Source organism: Pipra filicauda, unplaced genomic scaffold (genome assembly GCF_003945595.2).
Source record: "Pipra filicauda isolate LSUMZ 115617 unplaced genomic scaffold, ASM394559v2 scaffold432_size570946_pilon, whole genome shotgun sequence".
In the NCBI taxonomy this organism is placed as follows: Eukaryota; Metazoa; Chordata; class Aves; order Passeriformes; family Pipridae; genus Pipra; species Pipra filicauda.
This window is the reverse complement of record NW_024104568.1, coordinates 179,303-196,950: the sequence shown is the minus strand read 5'-3', so window position 1 is coordinate 196,950 and position 17,648 is coordinate 179,303. Positions and strand designations below refer to the sequence as shown.

Genomic DNA, 17,648 nt, shown 5'->3' with positions numbered 1-17,648 from the left:
AAAAATTGCCATAATATGTTAACTTCCCATGTAGAAATGCTTACTTTACTCTAAAATAAAATTACTTTGGCAATACTTAATGTACTTTGAAAGCAGGTTAAAATAAACTACATAATGGCACAATTTACTGCAAGGAATAACAGTGTTTATACAAAGAGACATTCTGGAATAATAATTGTGTTATAAAGTAGCCCCCTAATTAGCTCTGCAACACTTTCTACATACACCCAAGAGTCTTCACTCTCACTGATGGAACTGTATTATTATCATGGTAATTATTGCCAAGACCATCAACGTACCTTATATATGAACCAGGATTTTATCATGTTAGGTAGGACATAGAGAATAAAAAAGCTGCTCTCTTCCCCAAAGAGCTGGTGCCTGAGCAAAGTGAATTGGAAGGGGGCAAAAAAATCCCTTTGTTTGGACATTTTGATTTGTGTGGCCTGGTTACTAAGCATCAGCACTCCCTTGGATAGGTGCAGAGTCAAATGATTTGGATGAGACTAGTTAGTATCATCCAAAGAAATCAAAGGTGAGCTTGGTCTCATTCCATGCCTCTGCTTCTTATCCTGGATTGCCACTGACTCTGCAGTGGAGGTACCATGAAGGTCTGAACGCAGCTGGGTCTGAGCACAAGTCCCCGTGTTTCTGTGAAAGGACAGATGTAACCTGATGCTTTTGTTCTACAAAATACTTGTCACCTGCTCAACTTGACCTAACCAAGTCAAGTTGGTTTACAAATAAAATGGAAAAGCTTTTGGAAGTCTTTGCATGGTTGAATGTTTAGGAATCGGACAATCTTTTTATTTCAGATAATCTGCCACAGAGGTAGCACAGAGCACATTTTAACTTAGATCATTATACATCTCCCTGAATTAGATTAGAATAAATGACCTAGAGAAGAAAAATGTTCATGTCTTTATGCCAGGACAAGAAGTGTCTCACAATCCTTTGATTATTTATCAAAGGAATAAAAAAAATGCATGTAAATATTTATTGTGTATTTTGATCTGGATAGGATCATAAAGGCCTATTTCTGCCTGCCAGGATATGTAACAGAACGTTTTCTGCTGATATTTGACACGAATACATGAAAAATATTTTAAGCAAGAAGTTTTTACTGTCTTGAAACAACTTAAAAACAAGAAAGAGAAGGAAATAACAATTTTGTGCATTCAGTATGATGGAAGAAGAATTTTCTTTGTTTTTTTTTGTTTAGTTATATGTCATTTCTGGAAATTGTTTGGGTGGTCTTTTGTGTTGTGTTCTATCACAGCTGTAATGGACATTATAGTATTCCATTTGCATAAACATCAATAACAGTTATTTTGAATGGGACACTTGATTAATTTTTAAAAATGAGGCCTGTCTACATTTTTGCTTTTAAAATTAGCCTACTTGATTTCTAATACAAATCAGGTATAGATTTGTGAATTGTCTGATCCCTTCATTAATCATTTTTTAATTCAATTTGTGGTTTTCACACAGACTTGAAGTAAAAAGGCACAGAAATAAAGGCAAAGAAATTAGCACCAATAAATTGCATGTACATATTACAGTTCTCGGGCTAAGAAGAAAAAAACATTGCAATGCTGGATTAAAGAAAAAAAAAGAATTTGTAGTGAAACAAAATTTTTATTGACATGAATGAACAAATGGTATGTGCACAGTCAAAGAGTTGTTCTTTTGTGAATAGTTTTGTAGTCAGAAAGAATGTTAAAATCGTGTGGATATCCTGCCACAGAGAGTGATACTCTTCACTTATATTCAGGAATTTATCTCTGGTACAGGATACAGCTCTCATTTCTGCACAGATGAGAATGACTTTGCACGTACAAAATGGCTCAGCAGAAGTGGAGGCTGAGTTGAAAAGCCACCTTCTAATAATGCTAAGAAACCTAATTGAAAACTTTTCCTTTTCTAAGAAGTCTGATAGAGCATTCCCATTTTTGCTTTATTTGAAACGCTGAGATTTATTCACTCATACCTCAGTTTTGCTACTTCAGATACATCGTCTGTGTTAGGTAAATATTAGGTAAATAAAGCTTACCAAAAAACCAAACCCAAACCTGAAATAAAACAGTTGCACTAATTAAAATACAATAGGGGGAGAGCAAGACTGTGATGTATTTTTCCTCGTGATTGTAGGTACTCTATGATTTTTAATAAACCACTTCTGATGATTCACTGTTCAGTGTTTATTGCATAACCTCTGAAAGGTATTTTTATCTCACATTCACGACTGGTTTGCATTGTTCATCCAAATGTATTCCTCTTGCAGCTCTTGCTCAAGGGGAGAACACACACAGAGCATTACTGCAGCAATAGAAAGCAAATGGATAGTTCAGAAAGCCAAATTAGAAAAGAATGTATAAATATGCAAAGATAACTTGGCTGTAGCCCAATAAAACCTATAAATTGCATTATTTTATTCAATTTTTATGGAAATAATATAAGAAAAAGAAATAAGCATTCTTCTTTTAATTTTAAAGCACAGGTGTCAGGTCTTATATTTAAATACTATTTGCTTCAGTTTCTATATAACTGTGGCCTTGGACAGAATTAACAGTACCCAATACTGTACAAAATACTGACTAAAAATTGTACCCACTTTCAGATTTACATAACATCTTTTATCTTTGATGTCTTTAGAGCTCTTTGCAACTACAGTGCAGGAAAATAATTGAAAAAGTTTAAAAAAAAGAGTAACTTTTATTTGAAAGAAAACTATATTTTTAGTTTGTCTTAAAAATATACAATTTGAATTATTTCTTTTCTTCTAATAGCTGTAAAAGTCTGGTTTTACCAGTTCTGACTGGAACGCATAGAAGTCTTGTATATCTTAACTATCTCAGACTAGTGCTATATTTATTCATTTATGTCAATTTTGAGAGTGCTTATGTCTGCTGTGAACATACCATCTGTGGAGATGTTTTTTTTTTAAATGATGAACTACCATTTTCTGGATTCCTACCAGTGGAATATGAAGAAGCAAAAAGATTGCTTGAAACTTTAAAGTAATTTTTAAGATTACTATGTAACACTGATTTAAAATTCAAAAATGCCTCTTGTCCTATAAATCTAAATCCTGTGACAAAAGTAATTTAGCCACTTAGGGACACAAGATTCTTTGGAAAGCAATGAGATGTTTGCAGCTAAAATTTTCAAAGGCACTAAAGTTATTTATTTTTGATAGGCAAATTCTATTAATTATAAATAAATGCTGCTCTTCAATATACAAACCTCCTTATTGTGACAGTCAGGAGCTAGAGAACTGAATATGTGCTTAATCTTGGGTCTGTGCACAGCAAAGTCTTTTCCTCTCTGCTTGCCTCTATCCAAGGAACTTCTTGGCTTACAGAGCAGAGGAAATTATACTTGTTTTGGCTCTTTTGCTGTACACAATAATTTTCCACAGTCATTTCTGCTGCTATAAGTTTTGAGGACTTCCTTTTCTTTTTCTTATTTTTTTTCCCCTTGACCAAAGTAGAAAAAATAGGAAAAACCATTTAAAGAATGCAACAAATAGCCAGTAAGAGAGGGAGCTGCATCTGTTTATGGTGTTAGGACAAGCACACTGTGGGGATCAGCGTTGCTGTTTATCTGGCAAGCCTGTAAACAGCTCTATTTGTGCACCAGCCACTGAGAATCTACAGTTCCGTGCTAGCAGTGGAATGATTGCTGCTGGGAAGTAACTGTGAATGTGTTTGTTTTAGAAACATAGTGTGGTGAGGGCAGAAGAGTGAAAAATTATGTATTGGTACCGTCTTGTAGAGGAAGTAGGAGATACAATTAGAATATTATTTTTAACTTCAATACCTAGTGAAATGTTGGAAGAACTAAATATGATATGGATCCACTGAAAATCCAAACTCTTCTGAGGTGATTTGATTTCTTTCTTCAATTTCCTTATTGGTTGAAGAAAGGGGAGACAAATTTTCAGAACTTGCTTGCCAAATTCTGCCTGAAAGCTACATGCATGTATGAATTTCAAGAGTAAATCTGCATTTCTTGCATACACATGAATCTATTTCATATATATAAATGATGCTATTTTACATGACACTTTCACAGGTTATCAGAAGTAATGTAGATTAGAAAGGAAAAATAGAGGATACAGAGTAGATTCACCCAAGAAGTTACAGGGGTGACAGACTCCTGTTTTTGCAAGTGAGCTGAGTCTTCTGACTTTATCTTTTCACCTCCAGCATCACGGCTGCATTCAGCTCTGGAAAAGGATTCATTATGAAACTGCTGGAACGCAACCTTTCTTTATTCATAAGGAATTTTATAGATGCTGATATTGTGGATTTGTCTTTAGTGAGAGTAAAATTCTGTCACTTTGTGACTTTTTTAGTTGCCTATTTGGGCTTTAATTTGACATCCATCTATTCTCAATTGAAATTTAGATGACAATTGAATGGAGCTGCACACAGCTGTGGGCATTGATAGGAACTGAGATCTAAAAGGGTTCTACCTTACAAATGAGATGCAGTAATAACTTTTTTCCTGCTCTACACGAGATAAAGGACAATGTGCTTTGTACTTCCAATATTCTTTATGGCTGCTCTATTGAATTAAATAGGATCCTTCCCACCACTGGAATGTTATGGTCTGTACTCTTACACTCTCTGGCCTGCCTTTAGCCTCTGTCAACTCACTTTTTTTCCTAACAAGTCTGGGACATGATGCCAGGGACCATTCCTGAAAGCAGATTGGATATGATCACACTCTATGGCCCCAATATATTGCTTGATATGGTTGAGAAATTTTAATAATGTGAATATAAATCATTCCATTCTGGTAGTCTTAAGTGACAAAGAAGGGTGACGGGCAAACTGCATTTATGGATAGAAACCAAGCCAATATGTGTTTTTGAAAAAGGGAAGTTTTGAAAGGCTTGTGAGAAGGTTATGTGATACACTTAAGTGTGTTATCTTGGTAAACTGGGAAGGACTCTGAAATGGGAGTGTATGCTGCTCATGAAAAGCAGTGTGCTTTAGAAACAGAAAATATTCATAAAAAGAGTCAGAACGTACCTGTCAGGTCCTAATGACACTTGATCCCTGCTAGGAGAGAGGAGTGTTGGAATAGGCATCATGACAAACATAAATTGTGTAGGAATACACAGTGTGGTGCTGATGTAATGCTGTACTGCATGTTATCTCATGTAAGAACAAGTAAATTTAATTATTTCAGGCCAAATCCAGCATGAATAATTTAGGTACCTCCGAAGGCCACCAAATGGTGATCTACATGTCTACTTCTCCCTTGAATCTATAGGGAACTTAGGCACTTAAGAGCAATTTAAGAGAAGTGTTCATATCCCTCCTCTTCTCCCCAGGGCACTGAAAATTTTAAGTCACATTGTAGCCAGCCTGTAGTGTATTCTGCATTGGTTAATCCTCAAACTGACATGTTAGTTTTTGGGCTTGTCAGCTTAAAGAGATATATACTGTAGATTTCGGGAGAGTGCAATAAAAAATGGTGAATTTTGAAAAAAACTACCCCAAAAACACATAGAGGAAGAAGAAAAGAAGATCAGGGAGAAGAAATTATTGTTGCATGCAAGCATATAAGCAAATTTTATTAAAAAAAAAGGAATCAAATATTGGTATTACTAAGGATTGTACCGAAATTATCAGCTTGTAATAGGTAAATTGGGAAGAATGTGAATTTGCTATTAGAACATGTATACAATTAGAATAAGTTGTTGATGGAGAATTTGGAAATACTCTTAGGGAATATGTTCTGTGCTGTAAGTTTGACATACATCAGGAGTAATTTAGGAGTTATTTAATTGGTCTTAACACAGTACATAATTATAAGAACTCTTACAAAATTAAATATTCCATGATTCTCTGACTATAATGTTGATGTCATGTACTATCTTGAGTATTTTCAGGTAGATAATATGGTTATAATAGTACAGAAAGACAAAGATGCTTTATTCCCACTGTATCTTGTGGGAAAACTGTCTTTGTATTTTTATGGTACATTATAGAATATAGCTCAGCACTTTCTGTGCTGAATTGTAGTAACTAAAAAGCATTGTTTCGGTAGTAAATAATGGCAACCAGAGATAAATCAAGTCTGACATCTGCTGTGCCACCGGGCTGTTGCTGACGGTGGAAAAGAAAATTGTCAGCATTTAGAACAGAAAATCAAATGCACATAACAGTATCTTGTGTGCCACAGAACATTGATGACAAAATGCAGGACTTGATTCAAAAGACAATCGTTCTTAGTCATGTGCTTAATGTAAAGCACATGTTGATTAAGGTCAGTGCTCAAACTTAAGCCTATGCTCAAGGCTAGTCCTAAATAGAGAGAAATTTTATCTAGTGCTTACACAAACTGAGACTTGGATAGTTATTCTAAAGAACTGAAAAGTTGTTTGTTTGGTTTTTTTTTTTTCAGAGAATCAGCTAAGTCCACGTAGCATATAAATCTCAGAGCACTCAATAGTACCAGAGAAACATTATTTCAGTGACTGTCATGATATGTCAGCATTTGCATCAGGCATCCCACTTGCCATATGAAAATAGTTACCAAAACATGTTCCAAACATCAAAATATCCTTTAATAATGTATTTTCCAATCTTGAAATTAAGCTAATAAGGCAGTAGGTGTAAATCAGCAATTTGGTCAATAAATTTTTTTCGAAAAAGAGTGATAATCTGTTTAAGTTGTTGATCTAGAACAAGGTGTTCAAATTTGAAAAGTGGCAGTTTTGTATTTAAGTGCAAAGTGCAATTTTGCCCACTTTTCCTGGAGTATGTAACGTTGTTTGTCATGTTCTTTAGGTTATGGCCAGTGGAGCATCCAGCACTGTCAACTTTTGGCATGGTTGGAAAGCCTTGTTTCTTGAACTGGTTTAAGTGAATATAAACATGGAAATGTGCTTAGTGCAAGACAAAAGAAAAGGACAATATACGTGGTTATGTAGGTTTTTTTATACAAAAAAGGGGGGGTTGCATAATCATATCTGTTCTAGAAGTAGAGATGTACTCTCAAAGGAAGGAAAGATTTTAATGGTCTGTGGGGGTTATTTATTCAGCTAAAAGCAAGCCTGTTTCCAGAAAAGTTTCAGTGCAACAATTAAAAACTTTTCCATTTTGTCCTACTCTAATTTATTCACAGCCTGAAGACCTGATGCTCACAATTGGGTTTTTTGTTTCACATGAAATCTGGATAATTGTACCCATCAGTCCAAATGCTCTTGGTTTATTTTAGAAACAATATTTATATCTTGGGTTTTGTAGATCCCAGAAGGAACATTTCAGCCATACTGAGTGGCATATCATTATTAGGGACAAATTCTGCCCTGGGGCAACTGGCAGTTTCACGCGTGGGAGATTCTCCTGCCTTCCCTCTCTTGTCACATGCCTGAATTGGACAGACAGAGTGTGGTCTCATTCTTACCTTACACCTTCAGGACTCTTCAGACATGCATATAGCACACAAACAGTGGTCACCAGAGCCAATGGACTCACTGGCATTAGGGAAGAGTTGATCTTATTTAACTATTTATACGTATTTTCAAGTAAAAAAGCAAGTATGTTCCATCTTCCTTTTTAAAAAACCCATATTAATTGTATAAAATGTAACATGGGCATCTGGGATGTGAGCTATTTTGTCCAAATGTGCTCTACAGAATGCAAAGATTTGAAACACAAAATCTCTTCACTAAAGCCTTGAAAGAAAAGAAAAAAAAGTTCCCTTTAAACTAATTCATGAGGAAAAGATATATGAGAAAAATGCTATTTTCATAGTTGTGTACTGAAGTTTATTCGGCTGGATAAGACAATCTCTATTTATAATGCTATTAATAGAATTTTCATAAAATATTATTTGCAATGCTTTAACAAACTTCTTTAAGTAAGAGCTCATTTTAAAAAGAAAAAAAAAGGCTTAATGGATTGCAAAAGATACTGAATTGACGCCTGCAATGACTGGAATACTTTTTTATCCACAGAACATGGGTGGCAGCAGAGTAATCCCCATCCTACATCCCCCAGCCCCAGCCCCAGCCGTGTGTCTCACCCTTTACCTGGATGCACCGCTACGAAGGGTGAGGGAGCTATGGCAGTTTGCTCTGCATTCCCGTTCACTTGTTGACCTCTTTCCAAAAAATATAGCTGCTGATATCTGAACTTGAGCTCCAAGTTAACTGGAACAGCCAGGTTATTTCATAGAGAATACCTTCTACCAGTGCTTAGGTCCTGGTCTCTGGTCAGTTGGGCTGAGTTAGAGCTGGAATGCTGAATTTGTAGTCTGTTGGTTGTCACTAGAATTGTCCATTTATGCCTCTGTTGAAGCTGATGGAACTTAGTGAAGAGCCATATTTCATCTACTACAGTTAACATATAGATTGTAAAGCAAACCATCAAAATGAAAAGATAGTTAAAATTAATAATGCACATTTAAAACCAACGTTGCCATAGTGCTTAGGAGGCAATTAACTCCTTTTTAAATTATTGCTCACTACAAATGAAGCCAGACTAGCTGAGCTGTTTCTGAGTGAAACACAGGAGGTTACAGCTTCCTGTGTTCCTTGTGTCAGTTGCTGTGTTGTGTGGGGAACACCTGTGTGGGTGGTGTGGTGGAGCACACAGTTTTTATAGGGGACACACAAGAAAAGGCAATGAGTTGTGCTTGCGTAGAAACCCATTTGTGAAAACCTATATGAAGAAAAATATTGCTTGGATATTGTGTGAACTTAAAGAATTTGGATCTGAAACAGCAAGGTGACAGTTTCCATATTGGCTCTTCCACCATTCTCCTGTTGCATTGCTTTTTTTTTTATTTAAAAGAGAGGGGTTTAGGTCATCTTTCTCCCAAGTGAAGGGGGATCAGGAGTATTTCTGTAACAGCAGCAACCTGCCTGGCATTTGATATTCTTTGGAGATTTTATTATCTAGGGGTTCATCTGGATCTTCAGGCTGTTGGCACTTGGGGAGACTCCCAGTTGTTAAGATACAATGCTGTGGGAGTTTATAGAACTCTAAAAAATAGTCCAGAAGGAAAGTGACAATAGTTATAAAAGATACAGGATGTGTTTTCTTTCGCTGCTTGTGTTGCCAGCTGTGGAGGGAAGCAGTGGACCCTTTCTCTGTCCTTGATAGATTAGCTACCACTGCTAAGCAGGAAAAAAATTTGATTTGCAGAGTTTGAAGGTGTTCCAAGTACAGGCAATCCCTTCTAGGCTTTGCCAAAAGAGGAAATGTACCTGCCTGCACTCACGGCTATAAAGTAGTAATCCGACATCAAGTTTGGATGCAATAGGATGATTCACAACAGGGTGAAGGGAAGATTTACTAAAGAGACTAGGACTTTACAGTATTTTCTGTTCATTTCTGATCCTTGAGCTAGGAATAATCACTGCATATTTTATTTTCTCTCCTGCTTCTTATGTTAATGTTTTTCTTTTCTTTTTCTGTTCATCTACCACCGATGTCTTTACATGTCTTCTCCTATCAGTCTACACAGAACTAGCTCACTGTGGATGGGAGGCTTACAAATGAATCTTAATATTTTTTGCTGGGTTTTATTTTATTTTATTCCATATAAATTTTATGCATTAAGTGCTCTTAGTGTAACACGCAAAATTCTTGTGCAGGTGTCTGGGGAAGGATCAATAGTCAGCACAGCACAAATCCCGTAGCCTAAGAACTTTAATTGTAATACTTGCGATTCTTTAATCATCTTGTTCACATCAAACACTGTTAGAATATATGTACAAATAGTGTAATTACATTAGCAGAATTATGAAACTGATTATTATTAAAGCCCTCTTTCTGACTAGTACATGTACTCACACAGACCTGAAGTTCCCTGTGTACTAGTTTGAGAGTTCAGAACAGGAGATAAAATAGGGATGAAAGAGAGAGCTGTGATCTCAGAGGAGATATTAGGCACCAGAAATTATGGTGTTCTTTTTCCAGCTCTTACACTGACTCTGATACTTCCATTTCTATAGCACTTGCCATCTCTGGATCTCAAAGTGGATTATAAAGAATAGTGATTTAAACCTTCCTGCACCTCTAGGAGATAGGTAAGCAATATTATTCCCATTTTACAGATGGAGAAGCTGTGATACAGAGAGGCTTAGTGTTTCTTATTAAAAGTTTATTTATGACTACATATGCATGCACACACACAGAGCTAGAAACAGATGTCAGAATTTTCATTGCCCTCTGTTTTAAGCTAAGTCCATCCTCCTTTCCATTTAACCTCTCTGATTTATATTCCCCATCTGTAAAAAGACGGAAACTGGTATAGACATGGAGAGATTTGCTTGCACATAAATTTCTGTGTAAAACCAGAAAAAAAAACCCAAAAACAAACAGCCATGGAGTACAAAAGTTGCCTTTGAAATCCGGTGCATTTTATGTGTTGGCAGAGGATATTTTAGGATTTGGGAAAAGGATTTTTTTAGGTGGGGAGAGTTGCAGGTGTTCTGCAACCTGATGTACAACATTTAGTTATTGCTATAAAAGGGCCTGATTGTTTTGGAATATAAGCATATTAACTGAAAATTAAAAATTTTAAAATGCATCAATTTACATGGCAAAAAGCCAGACACAGCCAGTAACTCAATCTCTCTATTATCTGCAAGGTGGTACCACATCAACCCCACCAAGGCACTGTGGCAGATGGGAGTGGGACGGTAGTGCAACATGAAAGCAGCAATTGCCCCAGCTGGATCTCTGTATATCTTTCTCCCATCGAAGTCCCGTGTCTGTAGTGCAGCACGAGTTCCTCAGTGGCAGACACCAATCTAGACGACTATGCTTAAATATTTACAATATTTACAGAGAACTGAAATTACTACTGAACTTCAGGAAAAAAGTTTAAAAGATTCAATATAAGTTTTGCTGGTTTTATTACTGTTAGTGGAATGGTTGTTTCTTATAATATTTAAAAAGATATTTTAAAAGGTATCTAGAAACTTGATTAATCTGATTGCATACTGCATCAAAATATCACGAAGGTTCTGATCTCATTAATCTTTACTACAATGTTTAAAAAATAGCTAGTGGAAGCTTTCAAAAATTCTTTCTAAGTCTGCAATTAATTTACCACAGAATTGAAACATCCAAACCATTGTATATTAGATGTTTTAATTTTAATGCTAATAACACATCTGGCAATTGTCTGTATGTTGAAAAGAGAGTTTATACAGAAATGATTTCAACATTTTCCTGTGTGCGTCCTATGGTATAGGCAGGCTAGATTAGATGAACATACAACACCCATGGTAACATTCACCTGTAAGTAGCCTTGACTTCCCTGTGATGCAGTAGATAGATTTCATATGTTTACTAGTGAATAAATATACAGGGAATAACTGCAGCTAATGTATATTTCTATGTTAAATGGAATGGAGACTGGATGCGTTTATGTGTCAACACGCAGACATCAACCTGCATATACGGATGGCTTGATTCAAAGTTTCATTTGGAAGATAAGATTCCTTTTTGTTTTAGTTGTAACACTTCATGCACAGAAATATATGTAATTTGAGGTAGGGATTTAATTGATTTGGAGCTAAGGTAAAACCTGATTTTATCATTACAAGCTTTACTAAATAATGATTATGATGATGCTAATAATAATACTTCAACAAGTGAATTAATTCCTTGTTTTTGTGTGTGACTGAGATCAGAATTTAACCCAGGGTCTTCCTGAATGCTGGTACAAATCATTTCTTACCTTTGCTCCCAATTACAATTAGAATAGCCAGTGTCTTGAGGTAATATATCTACCACAGCTGGTGGATTAGGATATGGCTTTGCTAATGCATTGACCTTCTTCATCCGTGTAACATGAGTTAATTTCCAGCCTGACAGTAAATGCTGAAATTTGAATTGTAGCACTAATGCACCATATTTTCGTCTGTCAAACCAGACTAAAAGGTCATTTGGTGATGAGGATAATGGTTCACTTTGAAAGAGAAGGAAAACCAGCTTCTGAATCTTTGGGGGAAGTCTAGTTCTCGCTTCAAATAACAAGCTGAACTAGGGAAAAATTAGGCTGTGAAATTCCAGTAATATTGAACCTGTAACTGACTATTTGCCTTATCTTTCTATCAATTCCGTACAGGCACATTGGAATACTTGCCATGACATGTTAGACAGAATAATAAAACAGCCTATGAAATTTGGTATTCTGGCTATCAAGCCTCAAAAAGACTTTTCTCTGAAAAGTGAATCTACATTAAACTGTTTGCTATAATGGGAATTTGAAGGGCAGTTTGTGACAAGTTTTGATTGTTTCCATACCCTCTAAGACATAATAAACCTAAGAACTGCTGGAGACTGATTTTTTTATTTTTTTTTCTCTCAGAAGTGTCTTTCTTTCTTTCCCGCAGCACGGAAAAGGATATGCTAGTCACTTCTACAGGACTTACCTGAAGCAGCATGATTTGCACAAGCCGACCAACAAAAAGCATCAACTTTCAACTTCATTATCTTGGCCATCCAGTTCTGTGGAACTGAAGGATTTGTGTGCTGTTGGAGACATCATGGCCAACAATAGGACCTAATTGCTCTCAGCAGGCCTGAGAAATGAGTTGAAATGTGTAGAACTGTAGAAACTTAAGAGGCAACTGATCTTGCCTCTCTGATCAGTGTGTGCCTGTTTACAGCACTATATATCTTTCTCTCTCCAAAATGTCACTGAGCCCTTTAGATGTTTATATTCACCACAAGAAGCCAATCGTACAGATAAAAGAGATGTGCATTATAAATGCAATATCACTGTTTTAAACTTGACTGTTTTATATTATTTTTGTGTGATCGAGTGTTCCCCAAACTATTCCAACTTTACAAGAGAGATTGTGATCATGTTCTTTTCACGTGTGGGTCATAAAAATGTTGTTAATCTGAAGACCCACAAAATTATCAAAGACATTCTGTAGTTTATACACCGTGTTGCAAAGTGTTTACTGTACTATTTCAAAGCTTCTAAATAAATATAAAATATATATATTATATTATATATAATTTTCCGAAAAACGTGGTACAACTTAGTTGATTTTTAAATGGATTCATACAGTCTACACCATACACTAAAGTGAGAAGATAATTCAGGGTTCCTAAGCTATCCTTGCTAAAAACAAAAATAAAATAAACCTTTAATAGTACTTCCCCAATATTCGTATTTTGGTCAATCCTGTTTTTCTTGTTAAAAAAAAAGAAAAAGCTGTAAGCAACAACATTTTGTCTAAAAATTGTAATGAATTTTCAATGCCAAAGATGCAGCTGTCAATATTACCCGAATGAGCGCTATGTACTATCAGAGGTATAAATCACTCTCCATTATTTCGATTATGTTTCTATGGTTTTTAATTTAGAATCACAAAATCTTTTTCAAGGCTCTATAAATTCACCTGTATATGTTGTTAAAAAGAACACTGGGTGTCTGTACATTTTGCAATGTAAGATATAATGTAAGTGAAGTTAAGTATTTTAAGAATATCATCCCAAGCTCATAAATACTCATACATACATACATACATACATACACACACACAAACACCCACACATCTCTCTTTGACATAGTTTTGTGAAACTATACAAATATATTGCCTAAAAATATTTCTCTTGTGGCTAGGAATAGTTGTTGATAGAATTGAAATTACAAAGGCAAAGTATTTGCCAAACTATTGACTCTTTTATCACAAAGGAGATTTCCAATTAGGAACATGGCACATTCTCAGCTGACCCCTCTCCCATTGGAGTAAAAATGGTGTTGGCCACTATCTTTGTTGGGAAAAGGATTAAACCCTTGCATATAATCTTTATGTTCTGTAATAATTCTGTGGTCTGAAACAGTATCTTAGAGCGTTTCTTTTCTATGAAATATTGAAAAAAAGTAAAATTTCAAAGGTAAAGTTTAAAATTACTTTCATGTCCATGGAGTTTAAGTACCATTTACTAAATGTAAAAATCTAGTAAAATGTTTTTTTCTTTTTTTTTTTTTGTATTGTGGTTTTTTCCCCACTGTATCTTCGTATGTCAAATATTGAAAACAAATGAGAGCACACTATGTTTTCAACCAATGTTTAACCAAATTGGAACCAATTCCTAGTGATGATTCAATATTAAGTAAGACAAGAGAAAATGTCCTATTGTTTGCAGTGGAATTTGGATCATGCCATTATATAGGAATTCTGCTGTTCCCACCAATGCTGCCACAGGATGAATGTGTTGGCAGCCACTGCCACGTTGTGATGGAGTTTGGGTTTCTTCCTTTTGTTTGTTGGTTTTGGTTTTTCTTGTGATTTATAATGACAGTTTCTGTTAGGTAGGAGAATATAAATCACCTGTATGGAAACTGCCCTGCTATGGATCCAAACAAATTCCTTATCAAATTACAAGAGTTCTTTGTACAGCCAGTGGACCAAACCCTGAAGGTTAATTTAATACTCCAAACAAAAAAAATATGCTTGTTGAACACTTTTAATCTATACATCTAGCACATTTGTATAACTACAAATTGTTGTATGGGATCCTTTTAAAAATGTATATATTATACAAAACCCAAACAAACAAACAGCAACAATAGCTGTCGATTGAGCAAACACAACAGTGAATTGTTCCTCAAGCTGTAGGTAGTAGAACTTGTAGTCACCTACAGGCATTGTTAATTTTATGAAGAAAAGCAATGAAATTTGTGACAAGTATTTCGTTTAAAGGAGTTTTTATATTCTTGTCTCTGCTTTTAAAGCAAGAAAGTCCTTGCCCTTCTTAAAACTGTTTTTTGTTTCTAAGTAACTTTTTAATATGGATATTTACTGTAAATTATGGTCTTTGGGAGAAAAAGGAAATGGTTTTTCTTTCTGTTTCATGAACAATCAAAGTATTTTTATTTAATGAAACTACCTTCACATTTTGTATGCCATTTTTTCTGGAAAATCAACTGTATCATACCCTGTCATTAATTTCCAAAAGTGAACTCTTACCATTAACAGTGTGATGTACACACACATTTATTTATCTTTTTTATTTTTATTTCATGTTAAATACCATAGACACTGGTCCGTGTATACACAGAAATCCTTCTGAGTTCTCTGAGAGAGTCCCAGGGGGAATCATGCTAGGATGCAGAACTGTCAAGGAAAAGGAAGATTTTAGGTGCTACAGCCTAAGCTCTCGAGATAAAGATGTAGCTTTTGCTGATTTCCCTAGCTCACTGTGAATTTTGGTACAGCAACATTTGATGATACAGGCCTTAGGACACATTAAAACCAAATTGGGCAGTACAGAGGCTCAATTTCTCCCATTTCTTTGTTTTAGTGGGGAAGAGACCTGTTGCATCCAGCCACCTCCCACTGAAATTGTCTTGCTCAGCATCTCCCATGTATTCCATCACGCTACTAGTGCCTATCTGCAGAGATAGGTATGTAAATGCCTTTAAACATCAGCTTTTGTATTTTCCTCTTCCTTTAAGCCTATGTGATGCAAATGTTGAAGGATTCTGATTTGTATATTGGACACAACAGTGAACTGAAGTAATCAGGAAACGTTTAGATTGGATATTAAGGGGAAATATCAATACCCATAAAACTGGGATAAGGAAGGTTTTCAAAAACAGTTCAAAAATACCTATCAGGGATATGAGGGTATTTAAACTTGCCTCAGAGAAAAAGCATGGACTAGGCTCTCAGTCTTGTTCTGTAATGTTCCTAGTAGGGCATGCTAAGCTTTGGAGGATGTGATCTGTGCACAGCTGTAGGGGTAAGAATGTTCTATCCTTCAATTAGCTATTTGAAGCAATATTTAATGTTTAAATGTACAAATTATGAGCATAATAGAATAAGCTGTCTGTGTGAAGAACTGTCTTTCTTTACTGAAGTAAATTAGAGTTCAAGCACAGAAGACAGGGTCTTATAAAGGATAATGAAATAGAATCAGGTCTGTAAATTTTTTTTTCAATTCCTGATTTAGATATGTAGCAATGGATTTCTAAGCAGCTTGCCTATTCAAATTCTTCAAAACCAGACTTTTGTTTCTTCCAGATGGATTCTTCCAAAACTTAGAAATATTAAAACATTTCACTACCTGAAATAAAATTCCAATCATTTAATACAAGTTTTTACTAATCTACTTATTGAGGGAAAGAAAAAAAGTATTTCCATGAACAGATTCTCAAATTATTTGAACAAGGTGTAGTAATGTTTTGTTGGTATTGTTGCAAAATTAAGTGAAATGAAAATACAGGCATAAATACAATTTGTAAAGATTCCCACATAACCACTATATAGTTGTGAGGGGAGATATGTGTGTGTGCATATAATTATAATTCAAATTCTGGTAAGTTGCCACAGGATTTTTTTCTTACATAAATATGCTCCTTTCAGTAAATGCAAATAGAAGGGCAGAAACACATGTATGGTACTACAAAACTAGACTTGTTCCTCAGTAATAATGGATTTTTGCATTCAAGAATTACATTTGGCCCCTTCTTCGTGCATTAGACCCATAACTAAGCACACAACTCAGTTTTTGACTTCCAAAATGTTACCTGCTCATAGAAGGGTTTTTTTTGTTTTTTTTTTAAAGTAATATCATTCCTCAGGGTAAAGGGTGGATAGATAGTCTTCCTAGGCTGATAAATTGCCATTGCAATTTTGCAAGGCTGTTAAATATTTGTATGTCTTACATGGAGAAAGTTGATCTTATCCTGCCATTGTTCCATGTTCAAGTCTTGAGTTTTATGGCATTTGGACTTGTGAATTAAAATCTCTATGTAGGTATAGGGGCCAAAATAAGCATCTTTTATATACATTTAGTTATTGCAATTTGATTGCAAAACATTAGCATCAGATGTCTATAAAGAATAGAAAGTTGTTTATTCTATTTGCAGTAATGTAAAAGGCAGCCAGTAGGATTTTATTATAATACTGTGCCATGAGAAATTCTTAAACTGTGAGTTAAATCCTTTGCACTGATCCCTACAATCAGAGATCAAATTCTTCTTAAAGAGCTCCTTTATTTCATTTTGTCTTTAAGAAATGTATACATATATATAAACAAATACACACAGCCATTGTTGAGCATCTGTGCTTTTGTAGATAACCTCATATGTAAGAAATGAGCAAGAACTAACTTGGACAGCTTTCTTGAATTGTTTTTGAATTTGAATTTGTTAATAAAGTTCATGATATTAACAGACATCAAGAAAAATGAAATCTCTGTGGGTGTAGTTCTCCAGAAGGCAGATGCTTCACTTAAGAAGCATCCTGTCAAAAAACTGTATAAATGTGAGTGCTGAAAATTTTGCTGAGTCAAGATGAAACACACTGTACTAAAGCTCTCTAGTTCTCTGTGTCAGCACTGGTTAAAGTGTCCTCTGGATGTTAACCACTTTAGGCAAGCAGAAGATACCAAAAATGGCAAACAGGATTCAGATAACATTTACCATTCCTACTGAAGAGTGACTAAGACAATAAATTAATATATACTATGATATTGATGTATATTATACAATATGGAAAAACCATTGAAGCCAAACAATTAAGAAAACCATATGCTTTCAAACACATGCACTTTAAAGTTTATTTGATGCTCAACTTAGAAGCATATTTTGAATAACCATCTCTGAGTTGTACTAACAGTGAAGAGCAATGTATTGTA

At 35.1% G+C, this 17,648-nt stretch overlaps 1 protein-coding gene across 4 annotated transcripts in view; it reads left to right on the top strand.

Annotated features, from left to right (window-relative positions):
* The window catches only part of PCDH10 (protocadherin 10), a 37,363-nt gene extending 20,175 nt beyond the window's left edge, over positions 1-17,188 (top strand). Inside the window, exons 5-7 of one of the 4 annotated variants that reach the window (XM_027744241.2) lie at positions 7,982-8,077; positions 9,986-10,060; positions 12,380-17,188. In XM_027744241.2, coding sequence (XP_027600042.1) covers positions 7,982-8,077; positions 9,986-10,020 — 131 coding nt within the window. In that variant the 3' untranslated portion in view covers positions 10,021-10,060; positions 12,380-17,188. The remainder of the gene's footprint in view (positions 1-7,981; positions 8,078-9,985; positions 10,061-12,379) is intronic. The other 3 variants (XM_027744323.2, XM_039385762.1, XM_027744401.2) reach the window with 3 other exon arrangements.
* Positions 17,189-17,648: the final 460 nt, after the last annotated feature.